The following is a 19,583-nucleotide window of genomic DNA, read 5'->3' on the forward strand; positions in this document are numbered from 1 at the left end:
AAACGTTTCCTAAATTTAATACTTATCAATTAATTAAAAAAAAAAATAAATAAATAAAACATCTATAAAATTTTAATTTTTTGTTAGGGTCTATTTGAATTAAATCGTCGATATACTGGGTATATTGAGAATATTCAGAATATATACTGAGTATGTACAGAAAATATACTGAGAATATTCAAAAGATATACTAAGAATGTATAGAAAATATACTTAGAATATTCAGAAGATATACTGAGAATGTACAGAGAATATACTAAAAATATTAAAAAAGCGGACATTTGGATATACTGAGAATATACTCAGAATATCTTAGATATCCTACGAATGTTCTCAGTATATTTGAAAAATATGGTTCGATATTCTGAGAATATCCTCAGAATATCATTGTGCTATCTGGGAAAGTATATAATTGTCTACAATGTAGTTTGAATCATTTTTTCAACATTGTACAATACTATTATTATGTCGCAAAAAACACTTATGACATTTTTATGTATATATATATATTTTTTATATATTTTATTATTTTTATATATTTTAATTTTAGCTTTTATATTTTATACTAATCATTATATTATATCAATTTTGAACATAATGTAGTATATTAATTATAATTCTGTGTTTAATAGTTCTATACATCGATCATAGTTTCCTGATTTTTAAAATTATTACATTAAATTTTAGTTTAATGTAGTACAAATATCCAACTTTGGGGTACTATACATTTGAGTCGAATATCGAACGTAATTATGTATTCCCGAATTGGTTGCAACACATTTCTTATGGTGGACTGACACAGCCATCTACAGAATGGCTGAACCAAGTTAAAAGAATGGATAAATATTTTTGTAAATTTCATAAAGATGGTTTACAGAAAAGACCTGCCGTTGTTAAAAACTTAACTATGGCAGTAGTAAAGAAGAAAAATATCGACGTACCTAAAGAACTAGTACGTGCATTTATTCTCCAAAAAACTTATGTACGCATTAAATTTTATAATATTGCCAAAAAAAATTACGTAGCCAAATAAGCACGTATGTGATAAGAGGAAAGCTGAAGATAATCAAAGAAGAGTCGCCAATAAATATAAAAAAATTATTAATTAATTAATCGCAATTCACAGATTAATACAACATATATGTATTTTTATTACTATAGATACTTATAAAATTTTATAATCACAATGTTGCCGCATTTCTAATGATCCCTAATATATACCCCACCATATTTGTTTTAAAGAATTATTTTAAGATTTCAACAGAAACATTTTATTAGCAAATATTTGAAAATTGTTAACACTTTGTAAATTTTATCATATAAATATTTACATTTGCAATGTTGAAACATATATTACAATTTCATTATTTAAGTTTGTATCATAATAAATTTCTGTATGATGCTTTTTATATTACCCTAGAATTGTACTTACATTTATGAATTTCACAGTTACAATTTCTTGACAATTTTTGTTTTTACAATTAAATATAAAAAATAAATCTCTTTATAGTATTTCTTTTGTAAATAATGCATATAAACAGTGAATATTATTTTTTAAATAATTTTTAAATATGCACTATTTTTTCTTTTATTTTACTACTTTACAAATGATGTTTTTTGTGTATATCTCCAAATTATATTTTATTTTCATTGATATTACAGTCTAAATACGAGTACAAAGCAATTTGTATTACAAATGCATCTGTTGCAGTGATATTTAACATTATAAACGTTAAATATTTAGCGCCATAATTTGCAATAAATGTAATTTATGGCGTCTTTCTAATTTACTTTTCAATTTTTATTACACAATTTCCACTGCTATCAATATTTTACAAAATAAAAGTATTGTTTCGATAAAAACTCAAAGCATTTCTATATTAAAGGAGCGAGAGAGAAAACACAAAAGCGTCCGAGAGAGACAGCTACTGTTTGTAGATGACATCATCATTGCCCCTCTTGCCGCTCGCCCCTCTCTGCATTTGCCCCTCTTGCCGCTCGCCCCTCTCAGCATTTACCCCTTTTGCCGCTCGTCCCTCTTTGCGTATGAGGTGACCTTCTCTCTATAGATCTTGGGGCTAGACCTCGAGCGGCTGGAGCGCTTTTCCCGACGCGCTCTCATTAGTTCAAATGTAAAAATTAATATTTCGTTTATTATTGCAAATATCGTAAACGGTAAAGGATTTTTATATTTATTTCGATCCCATCTACATCTCTGTTCCCGGAGGGACAAGTCTCGCGGGACACCCTGTATATATGAATTTTAAACTTTAACACTTTTGTTTAACATCCCACAATAATTCTATGTTCACATTTCATAGTTTTATTCAATTTGACTAACAATTATGATGACAGCCTTATCTCGTTCGAATGACGTCATTTTGATTTGCGTTGCGTTTAATGATAAACGGAAAAATAACGATAGCAAAATGATAAAATCGAAATTAAAGAAAACGCACAAATCAGCTTTGCAAAACAGCAAGAACTACTTGCGCAATAAAATTGTTATTAAACGCCCATGTTAATATGTAAATCATGAATATTTACCGCCTAAGGCTGCGATTACATGATGCGCGGAAACGCGGAAACGCAGAAACGCGAAAACGCGAAAGACAAACTTGTTAGACTTTACTAGATGTCCGCGTTTCCGCGCGTTCTGTTCCGCGATGATTTCTATGAATTGTTTTCCTTTATATTACATGGAGCACAATTTGCGCGGAAAAGCGGAACGGGTTGGTAACAAATTCACATTTGTTTGCATTTTGTTCAAATATGTTAACTTATTTCTATGTAAATTTTATTAATATGCTTATTTATTCAACGGATCTATTTAATAATTGCATTTAAATTAATAAATTTCATTAAAAAATCTGCAGGTTAATTGCAAATTCTTTTTCCTTGTTTATTACTTCTGTATTACACATTTGTATTCACTACTATTAATATTAGGAAAATTTAATATATAAAACTTAAAAAAAATAATTTAAGAACACTTTTTCATTTATTAAAAAAATTTTTTAAAATTTTTGAAAAGTAAATCCTATTTTAAAGTGTTCTAATTTACTCTTTCAAACTTTTAAAAAGTTTTATAGTAAATCAAAAAATTTTTTTAAGTTATTTTTTTTTAAGTTTTAAAAAGTAAATTTTCTTAAGGAAAAAGCCAACGCAGGATTTTGGTTGCTTATTTATTATCTTTTTTATTCTGAATTCATCGTAAACGTTTCGGCCAAATTTTCGACCATCTTCAGTTCTAACAACAAGAGGTTGCTAGAAACCAATATGCCATTATGATGTTATATCTCAGAACTACTGCGGTCAACCCTAGTTGTTCTGAGAGATAACATCACAATGGCATATTTATTGGTTTCTGACAACTTTTAAAACTTCTAATTGTATTTTTAATATTTTCTGGACTATGATTGAACTTTGTTATCGGCGTTGTAATATTTTATTCCGACATCTCATAAGATTAATTTATATGTACTGAAGATGGTCGACAAGTCGGCCGAAATGTTTACGAAGACTTCAGAATAAAAAAGATTATAAATAAGTAACTAAAATCCTGCGATGGCTTTTGATCTTTTTTTTATCTAATTTTTCAATTTTTCTGAGCCCAGTTTGACTATTTTATAAAATTAATATTGCAAATTCTTCTACAATACCAATGTTTCTATCCATATAATGACAACTTATGCTCTGTTTTCGTTATCTTCTTTTTCAAGTTAGTTGTACTACCATGCTGCCAAACAAGTTAACAATAAGCTTAATTAGAACATTTTATAGTTTTATTGAATTTAACCAACAATTATAATGACAGCCTAACCTAGTTTGAATGATCACATTATTTTGATTTGCGTTGCGTTTAACAATTTCAATCGACAAAAAACGATGATGGTAGAATGATAAAATCGAAATAAAACGCATAGATTAGCTTTACGAAACAGTAAAAACTATTTGCGCAATAAAATTGTTATTAAACACCGATATTAATTGATCATGAATTATTACCGTCTAAGCCTTCACAAAAGGCATTGTCCAATCACAACAAATAATTATCTCGCTTTAGGGTCGGTTGTTTCAACTATTTGGTAGACTTTATCTCTTTTGGTTACCTAAAATAAATATCAGTAATCCTTACTCAGTGGTTGGAATACCGAAAAAAATAAACAATTTTGGATTTAAAACGAATTCGATATACAATCGAAGGCCATGGCTTACATATATGATTGAAAAGTATCCGTGAAAGTTTCATCAGTTAAAAAATCGATAGCGTGCCAACAATCGTGAAACAAATTTATTGTTTTGCAATAAAAAAATGACTAATATAATCGAATTATGAGTCATCGAGCGAGAAAATGGTTGCTTTTCTCGAGAAAAGTCACATTTTGTAACTGTCTCTTAATTTATACAATTGCAATTGTTTGGAAAAATAAAATTTTACGATACATGTCATACAAACTACTTTAAGGGCGGTATTCATAGTCCGTTCTTATATTCAAGATCGTCTTAAGCACGAACTTATATTCGCTCTCTTCGTCAGACACAATCTATGTGTGACGAAGAGAGCGAATATAAGTCCGTGCTTAAGACAATCTTAAATATAAGAACGGACTATGAATACCGGCCTAAGATTAAATCTATACATACAGGGCCGCGTTTGTAAAATTTGCGCCCAGGGGCTTGTGATTTTCGAGCGCCTCAGTCTAGCCTTCTTCCCCCAATGAGTAAACAGTAAATAATTAACATTTTGAATATTAATTAAATTTTACCGAAACACACTTAAGAACAAGAAGATAATTGAAAATGGAACATTTTTTTAAGAATATATAGAAGCTGCGGCGCCCAGGGGCTCAAGCCCCAAAAGCCCATAGGTAAACGCGCTACTGTATACATATATCAATATCTTTTATATTGTTATTTCTGCAGTTATAATATGAAAACAGATCGTGCTACAGTATATTTATTGTCGATGACTAATATTGCAAAAAATTAGACAAAAGGAAAATCAAGAGCTAACGCAGGATTTTGATTGTCTATTTATTATCTTTTTTATTCTGCATTCATCATAAACGTTTTGACCGACCTTTCGACTATCTGCAATGCATATAAATTAATCTTATAAGATGTCGGAATAAAACATAACAACGCCGATATCAAAGTTTAATCGTAGGGTTTATTAAAAATTCAATTAGAAGCTTAAAAGGGGTTGCCAGAAACCAGTAAATGACGTTGTGATGTTATCCCTCAGAACTATTGCAGTCAACCCTAGTTGTTCTGAGAGATAACATCACAACGTCATTTACTGGTTTCTGGCAACCCCTTTTAAGCTTCTAATTGAATTTTTAATAAACCCTACGATTAAACTTTGATATCGGCGTTGTTATGTTTTAATCCGACATCTTATAAGATTAATTTATATTGTTGTTTATAGAGTTTCCTGAAAAGAGAAAGGGTTTGAAGAAAGGAAGTGGAGAAAGGATATTTGAAGAAAAGAGTTTGAAAGTTTGAAGAAAGGAAGTAGAGGATTGAAGAAAAGAAGTGGAAAGGATATTTGAGGAAAAAAGTGGAGAAAGGATATTTGAAGAAAGGAAGGAAAGGAAATTTTGAAAGAAGGAATAAGGACAAAGTTAGAAATAAAAATAAAAAAAGAATAGAATTTTAAAGAAAACTTTCATAGAAGACTGTCTCGCCCACGGTTTTTGACCGTGGTTTTCCCGTGGGCCGAAGAGCAAATGCTGAGGCAGGGACTTGAAAAGTCTTTTTTAGGGCGATGGGTCCACGGCAGATACCCCTCTCTTGTCCGAAGAATTGTGAAGAGCGGCGGCATAGGAATTGAAGATAGCGAGAAGAAGTTAATCGATTAGGACCTGAGTTGGTGCTCGGTAACTTGTTGCAACAGCACAAGGTAGAGCAAGGAAACCAAGAGAGTACCCTGGAGTCGACAGTTTTCGAATTTAAAGGTGTTCGATTGGGATCAAGATAACGGCGCTCGGTAACTTGATGCAGCAGCACAAGGTAGAGCAGGAAGTCGTTGAAATGCCCTGGAGTCGACACTAAAAATTTGAAGACAATAATTAACTTTCCTGGATTGATTTCAAGAAAAATTGTCGGGACGACAATCTTGAAGAAGGGGGGCAGTGTTGCGCCTGTGCTTTTTGCCGCTGATGCTGTGTGTTACAGCTGACGGACCGATCGATAATATCGATCGGTCCAATGTCATATGGCATTTGTAAATAACAAAAGTTTTTATTATATTTGTTGTCAAGACGATATCGATTAGCGGTTTAAAGGGTCTCTATGACAGTTTGTAAACAAGCTGTCATATGTCAGATTTTAGAAAGCTGTCTGCTCGGGCGGACGTATACAACAGCTCCGATCTTTCAATCTTATTTTCGGTTATTTATTGTATGAGTTACTGTTGAGTTACTGTTCTTATTAAAGTGTTCTCTGTTTTGTTGAAGCGTTGTGTTGTGTCCTTTAATTTCGCGAGTTTTGTTGACGCGTGTGATATTCCGTTCTGCGGGCGCAACAATATGTACTAAAGATGTTTGAAAAGTCGGCCGAAACGTGTACGGTGAATTCAGAATATAGAAGATTATAAATAAGCAACTAGAATTCTGCGATGACTCTTAATCCTCCATTTATCTAATTTTTTAATTCTTCTGAGCAATGTTTGACTATTTTATAAAATTAATACTGTAATTTCTTCTACAATATCAAAGTTTCTTTCCGTATGATGTAATAACAATCTATGCTCAGTTTTAATCTTCATTTTCAAGCTAGTTGCATTACCATGCTGCCAAACAAGCTAACAATAAGCTTAATGAAAACACATTGTATCGGAATCTGTAATAAAATCGAAATGGAATCTGTTGGCACATGGCTATACATGTTCTTCGCATTTGTTTAATGAAATGTACTGAAAAAAAGTATAGGTACTGTCTGTATAATAATTCACTTGTAATTTACTTATATCCTTTACCCTTTATTTCTCATATTTCCCATTTACATATTCTTTTAACCTAAATTGTTACATTTGTTAAATTTAATAATCCCTTTTTTTTATTTTAACTTTCAGAGGATCTACAGTACTCATTGATATGTCTGTATTAAGTTTTATTTCATCTATTTTGATATTTTTATCTACTTTAAATTCAAACGTTCGTATCAATGTTGCTAGAATGACTTTCATAGAAATCATCGCATATTTTTGACCTGCAATTTTGTTAATTATATACAAAACAATTTTATCATAATATTTTGTTCTTCATTCGTGCTTACCAATACAATTTCTGAGTCCGTTACTAAACGGTATGAAATATTTCGAATAATGCTCTTTTTTTTCTGGAAGAAATCTATCTGGATCGAACATCAAGGGATTCGACCAATGTTTCTTATTTCGGTGCATATGTAATATAGACATAATTGTTTCAGCTCCTTTAGGTAAAATAGTTTCTCCTAAAACATACATACGTTTATATTAAAATATTATTCTAATAAAAATGTAATAATAAAAAATGGTTTAAATAAATACATGTTTTATTATAAAAAAATTACTTTTGCATGTTTTTCTGTCTTTTAATTGTAGCACAAAAAAACACATTTTTAAATAAATTATTTTAATACACAATTATAGTTAATCGTACCTATTTTTAAATCTTCTGTTAAAATTCGTCCAATCACAGGAACAGCAGGGAAGAGTCTCATTGTTTCCTTAATAACTTGATTCAAATAATCCATTTTTTGCAAATCATCATATTTAATTGGTACAGATTTTGGAGATTCATTGCCATAAATTTCTGATAATTCTTTGTATGCTTTTTCCTAGTATGAAATAAATTGAAGCGATGTGTATTTTTTAATACATTGCTCTATATTTGTGATTAAAATTTTGTGCATTGCTTATGGAATTAATATTGCTAACTATAACTAAAGCGTAAGTAATAATAAATGTTTGCATAATTCTATTTAAATTTGTTACGTAAGTAATATATTACTTATAATTACTAACTTAAAATTACATTATTTGTAAGTTTTATAATGTATTAAGTAAGTTAATAACTTGTATTGTACTTTAATAAATTTAATGTTTACGTACCTGTACTTCTGGGAAATTTGCGAGCATAAAAGTCACAAAATTTATTGTAACGGCAGTTGTGTCAATGGCCTATGTAAATAAAAACCTGTTTTATTATACGTTTACATATAGTTTGAATGTGGAAATATAAACACGTACTGCGGATAACATTGTATTCACATGATCCAAAAGTTCTTGTCGAGTTAATCTTCCTTCATGACATGCTTCCAATAGAATGTCGATAACTGTGTTATTTGAATAAAAATATATAAAATAATTGATTACTTTTTTACAAAAATAAGTTTCCTACACATATAATTTTGAAATTTTTGCACAAGCAACGAAAAAAAAGAAAAAAATCATCAAATATAACGTTTTATCAATAAAAAAGAGACACATATTTTATTATCTTTTCAGCAATATTATCAAAAAATAAATTTTTTTCCCATTATTTTAAAATATTATATGTTGAACAAATATAAACATTTAAGTAAAAAAGTTGACAAACTTACGAAACGTCTTACTGTTGGATTTGGCTACCACAGATTTTTCGAATACATGTTTCCTTTGCAGTAACTGAGTAATTAAAAATCATATATAACATAAATAAGGGAATTCAAGTCAAAATATTATTAAATAAAATTTCAATATAGCTATACCTCATTTACAAGTAATATGGTATAATTTAATTGTTTTTGCTGTTTCCATTTTGTAGTAGAAAGATTGAATATAATATTTGAATGCAAAAATATGTTACTTAATCTATATCTCCAAATTTCCTTTATGCTGAAACATGTTTCTCCGTAAATCATGACTAAAAATTTATTTAAACGTAATCATAAAATTTTATAAATTATATTATGAATTTAGTTTTTTTTATCACTATAATTAAAATATTTAAAATACTTAAAAAAAAAAGAATGAAAAAAGAATTATATATATATATATTTATATCTGTTGTAAAAAGATTTATTTCTACGATATGAATTTGATATTAATTATTAGAATTTAAATTAAATACATTTATACCTCGTCATTTGTTTAAGTAATCGGTGTACTAATTGTGATTCCACTTTGACGCCCAACATAGTTTCTATAGCGTCACATAAAAAAAATAGATTAACATTCATTATAATATCTAAGTACATAAACTGTATTTACATAATCGCGCGTTGATCGCGGCTAGATCGTAGGCTGTACGCTCTAGGCGTGACAGCAATAAGAATCGCATAGCAACGAAAAATAACAACGCATATCACTCCTGCTCTCGCTACGTGTTATTTTTCGTTGCCATGCGATCCTTGTTGTTGTCACGTTTAGAGTGTACAGCCCACGATCTAGCTACGCGCAACGCGCGATTATTCGTCAATCCCTTTTAATTAATATCTCAATTACTATTGCGAAAATTGCAAAACGGTAAAGGACTTTTCTATTCAGTTTACCGCGCTCTATCCGTACACGAGCGTTGGCACGGACATTATAAAACATCCTGTATATCTCATTCTGATTACTTGTTAAAAAAAAGGTTATAAATTATATACACTAAATCCTAAATTTAGTACTACATTTTAATATTTTATATATCTTTAATATTATTTAATTCAGAAATGTATAACTTTTTATAATGCTTCGTAATATATACAAATAAGACAACTTATCATCAACACTCTATTAATAATGTACGTTTGAAGTCCGTAGTTACGTAATTGTAAATTACGAGAAATTTCACAATTTTATTTTAATTAGTTTGTAGAAAATTTTAAAGATGTTTACGAATATATAGAAGAATTGTATTTTTAGCAAACAATTCTTATTTTAAAATTGTTTTTTGATAAACAAAAGTAAACATTTTATAAGATAGTAGAGTTACTTATTCTTACCACATGCAATGTTAAAAATACTTCTATATAAAAAGTCAAGAAGAATAATTTCATTTCCATTTTGTTCAACTTTTTTTAATTCGCCCATAAGTGCTAATGATTGTTCCACAAATATATTAAAGTAGATTCGTAAGTTGTTTGAAGTAAACATTCTCTCTATCATTTTTCGATTTGAGCTCCATAAAGATACTGAAATAAGTAAATACAAAAGAATAATTAGAAAAATGTTATTGATCCGTTATATAATATTAACAACTTCTCTGTGATACTACGGGGTAAATATAATAATACTGTTCGAGTATACTCGGGCAAATAAAAAAAGTGGATATAAAAATAATAAAGATAGGACAGAAAAGATCAAATTCCACAAGAGATTTACAGTCTTACTGTGGAATCTGATTTTTTCTATATATATGTATATATAAACGAATATGATTTATACATAAATAATATTTGCTTATTGTGTAACTATTGCGTTATAAACATAATGCTAAATAAATAGCATATGAGAAAGTGGTTGTAACTACTTTATTATTTGAACTAGATTAAATATTATTTAGAGTAAATAATACCAATTAATTAAGCTTTATTCTTATTGAAATATCTTACCAGGAGATGTGATAAGTCCTGTTCTCAATACTGGTTTAAAAGTTTCATATAATGAACTTTTTTCGAAGCATCGACTTTGCAGGACAGCCTAAAACACAAAATTAAAACCTTATTTATTAATGTTTTTATATCATATTAAACATGTGTATTTATTTGTGGTATTTCAGTATTTACAAATACTTTAGAAAATTATTTTTATTATTTAAAATAAAATATAAAAGTTACACACATAATAAAAATTTATATTATTTAATATATATAACAATAAATATTTCTTAATGTATATGTTTATTGAAAATATTTATTCTTTATAATACGTATAATATGTTTGTAGAAATCATACGTTATTCTTTTACCTTTATGTGTTCTCCGTCATATACACCGATATATGCAATATGGCCGAACCAGACTCGAAATGGAGATGAAAAATTGTTCACTAGTGTACTCGCAACTTGTAAAAGTTCTAAAATAGACTTTTTTATTACTCAAAAAAATATTTTTTGTTATTTAAAGATTAATTGATTCCATATTAATATTAATAAATTCCACTTTAAAAGAATTAGTTTTTAGGATTTTTTATTATAAAGTACTGAACAATAAAATAGTGTACGATTTAACGTATGATTCATTGTATGTAAGCTCTATGCATAAACATAATCAACGCATAAGATAATTCTATAACTATCGTGCGATAGAAAAGAACTATTTCCTGTTCATGGATATATATTAAAAAATAGTAGGTCTTAAGTCACAATGTTACGGTAAGAATTTACTCAACATACATAATAGTATATAATTGAATATAATAGTAATTGTATTGTGCAGTACACAGATTACGCACGTGGATATGATTTATGATTAAAATAGTGTAAGCAATTTTCAAATTTTTATTGTTGACTTTTAGGAAATTTATTTTTTTCTACTAATTTTAATTAATTATTTAAGCAAGTAATTAAGATAATTAATTACAAAATTGTAATGCAGATATATTTAAGTAAGATAATGTTCTGTAAAATTTAATTTTCTGTTAATTCTTTTTTTTTACTTTTGTATATACATTAAAGGTACGTTCCACTTGGCGATCGCGACGCTTGTGGAATCATTTTATCTTTGTTTTTCATTGAAAGTTAAAGAAAGATAGATAATGTTCACGAGCGTTGTGATCACCAAGTGGAACTCAGCTTAAGTATATTATAATTTGTTATTACCGCTAGTATTTATTCCCACAAAATAGAGAGCACTTCCAACAAGTGGATATGCTTTTGGACCTGGGAAAGTGTTTACTTTTTTAATAAAAGATCGACGCCAGAAATTCGACAAAATGTAGCTCACTCCAAGACAAATTAAAGTTATTAATGTGACAGTTACAAACATTGCTACTATTTATTTTTACAACAATAACGACGTTATTCACAAACAATAGAAATATATGAGTTGGCACTGCGAACTGCGAACACCACTGATGTTATTTCTTTTAATTTTCGCTTTTAATACGCACTCTGACGAGTGGAATGGTAGAAGAAGTATTTATAGTAGGAAACGAGGACGAGAGAGAGAGAGAGAGAGAGAGAGAGAGAGAGAGAGAGAAGTTATTGCTTACATTTATGCAAAGGCAGAAGAGAAAAAAATAAAGATAATGATAATTAGAGAGGACATTATATGCAGACTGCAGATTGAAGCGAGATAATTCATTCTGACTGGATAGCTTTTGAAAAGACTTAGAAGAGTAATTATGATCAAATGATATCGGTTAAATTATCTAACATTGTTAAACAACAATTTTTTGTGCAAACCCTGATAGCCAAGCATGTTTTGCAAAATCATGCAACTTAATGCTGAGCATGAATTTTTAACTAGTTGCTGTATATTTGTTAAAAACGTAATGCATAGTCATACGTATTCAACAACACGGGAGCAGATTTGAAACATTTCGTGTCAGCAGATTCAGAGCAAACGGAGAGCAACTGTTGTTCATTTTGTTGCCAACAAAATGACTTCTATTCATGGAAAACATTTTGCTTTGTCATTCATTTTCGACAACATAAGAGCAACATGACGGTGATAGAAAAAGATAATGATGTCTGTGCTTTTGTCGTATATTTGTTAAAAACTATTTAAATATATTAATTTGTTAAAAACTGTTTAAATATATGTTAATTGTGTCTTGTAACCAGTATAAAATGTCGAAAATGACCTATCTTTGTGTATGTGTGTATGTGTGTTTGCGCGAGTGCGTGCAATTTAATAAATAAATAGGTGATACATCGACGATACTTGTGGCAAATTAACACAGCTTTACCTATAAATATTTGCGGCAAGGTATATACAGGGTGTCCCATTTAACTTGAGACAACTAAATATTTTGAAAAATAAGCATTGTATGAAAAAATGTCCCAAATAAACTTTTAATATTATCACGTCTGCCTGTGTAAAAATTAACCCGCCCCCACCGCCTCTTGGGGGTGGGGCGGGTGGCAACTTTGAAATTTCAAATGGGAACCCCCATTTTTTATTGCAGATTCGGATTCCTTGGAAAAAAATACGTAAGTTTTGTCCGAGACATTTTTTCGAATCGTGATAGATGGCGCTGTAATCAGTGAAAATTAGTTTTTGCCATTTTCTCTCACCATCGGAGTGCTTTATTTCGGTGAGTTCCCTCGCCTCTCTCTATTCAATTACAATAAATGCTCGAAATGATGACCTTCCATTTCGATGCATTTATTAACTCGAGCTTAGAATGCTTGTACACATGTAGAAAGTGTATCTGGCGTTATTTGTGCGCAAGCATATCTAATACGTTCCACCATGTTTTCTCGAGTATTTGGTACTGCTGTATACACTTTTTCTTTAAGGTAACATAAAATTATTTCAACTTTCAAAATTATTTCAAAATTATTTCAAAAGATAAAATCGAAATGGAATCTGTTGGCACATGGCTATACATGTTCTTCGCATTTGTTTGATGAAATGTACTGAAAAAAAGTATAGGTACTGTCTGTATAATAATTCACTTGTAATTTACTTATATCCTTTACCCTTTATTTCTCATATTTCCCATTTACATATTCTTTTAACCTAAATTGTTATATTTTTTAAATTCAATAATTTCTTTTTTCTATTTTAACTTTCAGAGGATTTACAGTACACAATGTTGCGTCTATACTAAGTTTTATATCATATATATTGATATTTTTATCTAATTTAAATTCAAATGTTCGTATCAATGTTGCAAGAATGACTTTCATAGAAATCATCGCATACTTCTGACCTGCAATTTTGTTAATTATATATAAAACAATTTTATCATGATAATTTGTTACTCATTCATGCTTACCAATACAATTTCTGAGTCCGGTACTAAACGGCATGAAATATTTCGAACAATGTTTTAGGTTTCCTGGGAGAAATCTATCTGGATCGAACACCAAGGGATTCGACCAATGTTTCTTATTTCGGTGCATATGAAATATAGACATAAGTATATCAGCTCCTTTAGGTAAAATAATTTCTCCTAAAATATACATATGTTTATATTAAAATAATATTATAATAAAAATGTAATAGTAATAAATAATCTAAGTAAACATACGTCTTATTATTAAAAAATTACTTTTATATGTATCTCTGGCTTTTAATTGTAGCACGAAAAAACACAATTTTTAAATAAATTATTATAATACACAATTTTGGTTAATCATACCTATCTTTAATTCTTCTGTTAGAATTCGTCCAATCAAAGGACCAGATGGGAAGAGTCTCATTGTTTCCTTAATAACTCGATTCAAATATTCCATTTTTTGCAAATCATCATATTTAATTGGTACAGATTTTGGAGATTCAGTGCCGTAAATTTCTGATAATTCATTGTACACTTTTTCCTAGTTTGAAATAATTTGCAGCAATTATATGTATTTTTTAAAATATTGCTCTATACTTGTGATTAAAATTTCATGCATTGCTTATAGAATAATATTGTCAGTAATAACTGAAGTGTAAGTAATAATAAATGAAAATGTTTACATAAATCTATTTAAGTTTTTAACATAAATAATATATTACATATAGTTACTAACTTGAAATTACATTAACTATTTGTAAGTTTTATATATGTATTAAGTAAGTTAATAACTTGTATTGTACTTTAATAAATTTAATGTTTACGTACCTGTACTTCTGGGAAATTTGCGAGCATAAAAGTCACAAAATTTATTGTAAGAGCAGTTGTGTCAGTGGCCTACGTAAATAAAAACCTGTTTTATTATACGTTTACATATAGTTTGAATGTGGAAATATAAACACGTACTGCGAATAACATTGTAATCACTTGATCCAAATGTTCTTGTTGAGTTAATCTTCCTTCATGAGATGCTTCCAACAGAATGTCGAAAACTGTGTTATTTGAACAAATATATATAAAATAATTAATTACTTTCTTATAAGAATAAGTTTCTTATAGATATAATTTAAAAATTTTTGCAAAAGTATTAAAAGAAAAGAAAAAAATCATTAAAAATAGCGTTTCATCAATAAAACTTTATCAGCAATAATTGTCTAAAAAAATATTTTTTACCGATATTTAAAAAATTTTTAAATATTATAACATTGAACAAATATAAATACTTAATTAAGTAAAACATTAACAAACTTACGAAGTGTCTCACTGTTGGATTTGGTTGCCTCAAATTTATCGAATGCATGTTTCCTTTGCAGTATCTGAGTAATTAGAAATCACATATAACATAAATAAAGGAATTCAAGTCAGAATATTAATAAATAATATTTCAATATAGCTATACCTCATTTATAAGCAAAATGCCATTATTTAATAGTTTTTGCTGTCTCCGTTTTGTAGTAGAAAGATTGAATATAACATTTGAATGCAAAAATATGTGACTTAATCTATATCTAAAAGTTTTCTTTATGCTGAAACATGTTTTTTCCGTAAATCATGACTAAAAGTATATTTAAAAGTAATCATAAAATTTTATAAATTATATTATAATTTAGTTTTTTTATCACTATAATTAAAATATTTAAAATTAAAAAAAAAAAAAGAATTATATATATATATATACGTATATATATATACATATATATTTATATGTGTTGTAAAAAGGTTTATTTCTACAATATAAATTTGATATTAATAAGAATTTAAATTAAATACATTTATACCTCATCACTATTTCAAGTAATTGGTGTAGTAATTGTGATTCCACTTTGAGGCCCAACATAGTTTCTATAGCATCACATAAAAAGAAAAATAGATTAACATTCATTATAATATCTAAGTACATAAACTGTATTTACATAGAGAGTTGCTAAATATCCAGTTTTTGAATTAAACTATAAACTGTTTTAAAATTTTATTCAATATTTAGTTAAAAAACTAATTAATTTTTACATGTTCGGTTTCAAAAGAAATTTTTATTTTAATTTGTTTTTAGAAAATTTTAGAAATATTTACGAAAATATGCAAGAATTGTATTTTTTACCAAATAATTCTTATCTTAAAAATTGTTTGTTAATATACAAAAATAGACATTTTACAAAATAATAGAGTTACTTATTCTTACCACACGCAATGTTCAAATTATATCTATATAGGAAGTCAAGAAGTATAATTTCATTACTATTTTGTTCAACTTTTTCTAATTCGTCCGTAAGTGCTAATGATTGTTGCACAAATATATTAAAGTACATTCGAAGGTGGTTTGGAGTAAAAATTCTCTCCATCATTTTTCGATTTGAACTCCATATAGATACTGAAATAAATAAATACAAAAGTATAATTAGAAAAAACTTATTTATCTGTTATATAATATTAACAGCTTCTCTGTGATATTTCGGGGTAAATATAATAAATATAATAATACTGTTCAAGTATACTCGGGTAAATCAAGGAAGTGAGTATAAAAATAATAAAAACAGAAAAGATCAAATTCCACAAGAGATTTACAGTTTTACTGTGGAGTTTGATTTTTTCTATATATATATACAGGGTGTCTGGCAATAATCGCCCCACCGGTCATATACAGGTAGAGGAGGTCAAATCGAGTAGAAAAGTCCTTTACCATTTTTTAATTTTCATAATAAGTACTGAGTAATTAACGAAAAAAGATCGGCGAATCCGCGCGAGTAAGCGCGCGCGGTGAGAAGGACGTCCCACTGCTACGCGATCACTAGGACACAAGGATCTAGCGTTACGCGCCGCTCGTATGTTGCCATTGTCATTTGTAGAGCGCTCCTCCCAACGCTTCATCGCGCGCCTAGTGATCGCATAGCAGTGGGATGTCCTCACCGCGCGCGCTTTACTCGCGCGGATTCGCCGATCTTTTTTCGTTAATTACTCAGTACTTATTATGAAAATTAAAAAATGGTAAAGGACTTTTCTACTCGATTTGACCTCCTCTACCTGTATATGACCGGTGGGGCGATTATTGCCAGACACCCTGTATATAAGCGAATATAATTTATGCATAAATAATATTTGCTTATTGTGTAACTATTGCATTATAAACATAATGCTAAATAAATAGTATATGAGAAAGTGGTTGTAACTATTTTATTATTTCAACTAATGTAAATAATATTTAGAGTAAGTAATAACAATTAATTAAACTTTATTTTTATTGAAATATCTTACCAGAAGATGTGAGAAGTCCTGTTCTCAATACTGGTTTAAAAATGTTATAAATCGAACTTTTCTCGAAGCATCGACTTTGCAGGACAGCCTAAAACACAAAATTAAAACTTAATTTATTAATGTCTTTATATCATATTAAACATGTGTATTTATTTGTGGTATTTCAGTATTTACAAACACTTTAGAAAATTAGTTTCATTATTTAACATAAAATATAAAAGTTACACACACAATAAAAATTTATATTATTTAATATATATAATAATAAATATTTTTTAACGTATATGTTTACGGAAAATATTTATTCTTTTACCTTTATCTGGTCTCCGTCATATACACAGATATATGCAATATTGCCAAACCAGACTCGAAATGGAGATGAAAAATTCTTCACTAGTTTATTTGCAACTTGTAAAATTTCTAAAATAAACTTTTTTATTACTCAAAAAAATATTTTTTTTTATTAAAATGTAAATTAGCTATGTTGACCCAGAGCCAGGTGTTAGATGCTCAAAAAATAATAATTAACTAAATTATCAATTCAAACGTTTCGGCACATTTATTTTGGCCATCTTCAGTGATAATATAATAGAAAGTAAACAATCGTTATAGAGGAAACATGAAAAAATAAAAACAAATATGCTCCGCAAGGCTAACGCATATCGGTTGGATAATTTGAACGCTCATTTTAATATAAAATAAAATAAATAGTAATAAATTAATACTGCAACGCAAAGTCGTCGTATAAGAAATGCAGGTTAAGCGATCTTACTTGAATGTCCATGTTATAAATAATAAAATGTTGCAAAGTCGTCGTATAAGAAATGCAGGTTAAGAGATCTTACTTGAATGTCCATGTTATAAATAATAAAATGTTGCAGTAAATGTGTCTCCAAATTCGAACATATATAAATCAAGCTGTCCTAGTATGCGACATGCACAGCAACGCTCAAAAGACATTCTTCTTTTTTCTTTCTTTTCCTTATGCTTAACAGATTGTAAATAATGAAAAGCAGACAAATGATCGGTCAATCTATGAGAAAGATGAATAAAAGAAATAAAAATAAAGACTATTATAAAAATGTGAAACGACTTTAACCCAACACATGAATAGAAAAACGTTAGTCATATAAAATGAAAGAAAAACAGAGCAATATTTACCTTCAATCACAAAAACAGTTGAATATAAGAAAGTCCAAATGTCAAAACGTCTGATAAAAATGTTATGGTATCCGATTAGAACATTGAAGTCCTTAAGGATAAAATAAAAACTTTTGATATGTCCATTCGGATATATGTCAGGTGAATGAAGGATGAAATTGAAGTGAGAAAAGATTTTTGGTAGAAGGAAAAGGAGCTGATCTATTATAGGAAAAGGGGAGAGGAGGAAGGAATATGGAAGAGGGGAGAAAAGGAGGGGGATCTGGAGAGAGTCTAAAAGGAGGGAAATTTGCGAAGAATGGGTAGGTAAGAGTTAGGAAGGAATTCCGTGTCACTTTGTTTATTAAGGCTATTCTGTTGCTTTTTTATGTGTAACATTTCTGAAATTAATCTCTTGTTATAAAATGGTTCTCTATCCAAAACCTCGATTTGATCCCATTTAAAATCATAATTGTGCTCTAATCTGTGGCTCGAAATGGTAGAAAGAGAACCAGATCTTTTATTGATGTCACTGCGATGCTTTTTGATTCTAGTTCGAAGTTGTCTCTTTGTTTGGCCCACATAAGAGGCATCACAATCATGGCACGAAATTTTATAGACAACTCCGCTTTGTTGCATAGGATCAAGAATGTCTTTGCCAGTTTTTATAAATTTGTCTAATCGATTATTGCAATAGTAGGCAGTATTAAAATTGTATTTTTTAGTGACTGACGTAAGTTTTTCGGATATATTGTTGACATATGGAATTATGAAAAATTTAGTTCCTCCCTCTTTAAATTGAGATGTATTATTTTTATTATTATGTAGTAAGAATTGAATCTTTTTATTAATAGTAGAAAAAATAAATTCTAAAGGGTAGCAATTATTTAGCAAAATCGAAATTGTGTGTTTTACATTTTTTTGCTGAAATTTAGGATGTGATAGCCGAAAAATTTTATCCACTAGATTTATGATGACATCCTTTTTATGTATCAACGGATGTTGGGAATGGAAATTTAGATATCTCCCTGAGAAAGTAAGTTTATGGTATATATCAAAAATGAGTCTGTTGTTATCGTTAATAATTAAAACATTTAAAAAGCTAATTTGGTTGTCCGTACTAGTTTCTAAGGTAAAATTTAGTCTCTCATGTATTGAGTTAAAACCGCTAAGAATATTCTCCAATTCATCCCCATTCGCCGCCAATAAAATGTCGTCCACATATCTGTAG

General features: G+C 28.7%; 2 protein-coding genes across 2 annotated transcripts; both read right to left on the minus strand.

Moving 5' to 3' along the window:
- Window positions 1-6,964: 6,964 nt before the first annotated feature.
- LOC105667477 (cytochrome P450 4C1) lies at window positions 6,965-12,075 on the minus strand. The gene is made up of 12 exons (XM_067353192.1): window positions 11,775-12,075; window positions 10,923-11,029; window positions 10,567-10,654; window positions 9,958-10,146; window positions 9,107-9,170; window positions 8,737-8,863; window positions 8,590-8,653; window positions 8,237-8,322; window positions 8,099-8,167; window positions 7,647-7,824; window positions 7,282-7,458; window positions 6,965-7,215 (listed from the first exon to the last, which is right to left on the minus strand). Exons 1-12 carry the CDS (start codon window positions 11,938-11,940, stop codon window positions 7,046-7,048), a joined length of 1,485 nt encoding a protein of 494 aa, XP_067209293.1. The 5' UTR covers window positions 11,941-12,075; the 3' UTR covers window positions 6,965-7,045.
- A 1,508-nt stretch (window positions 12,076-13,583) lies between these two features.
- On the minus strand, window positions 13,584-18,683 carry LOC105673431 (cytochrome P450 4C1; the record flags this gene model as incomplete). Its single annotated transcript, XM_012369055.2, has 12 exons — window positions 13,584-13,834; window positions 13,901-14,077; window positions 14,267-14,444; window positions 14,732-14,800; window positions 14,870-14,955; window positions 15,216-15,279; window positions 15,363-15,489; window positions 15,742-15,805; window positions 16,143-16,331; window positions 17,213-17,300; window positions 17,526-17,632; window positions 18,374-18,683. Coding segments are annotated over 12 exons (1,629 nt in total), but the record flags the coding sequence as incomplete, so codon positions are not given.
- Between the last annotated feature and the right edge of the window lie 900 nt (window positions 18,684-19,583).

This window comes from Linepithema humile, chromosome 4 (assembly GCF_040581485.1).
Source record: "Linepithema humile isolate Giens D197 chromosome 4, Lhum_UNIL_v1.0, whole genome shotgun sequence".
NCBI lineage: Eukaryota > Metazoa > Arthropoda > Insecta > Hymenoptera > Formicidae > Linepithema > Linepithema humile.

Excerpts from the sequence above, each read along its gene's own strand:
- LOC105667477 (XM_067353192.1), bottom strand. The coding sequence starts at position 11,940 with ATGTTTGTAACTGTCACATTAATAACTTTAATTTGTCTTGGAGTGAGC. Across the intron at positions 8,864-9,106 it reads TTACTTAAACAAATGACGAG|CATAAAGGAAATTTGGAGAT; the intron begins GTATAAATGTAT and ends AACATGTTTCAG. Across the intron at positions 8,323-8,589 it reads ATCCAACAGTAAGACGTTTC|TTATCGACATTCTATTGGAA; the intron begins GTAAGTTTGTCA and ends CAAATAACACAG.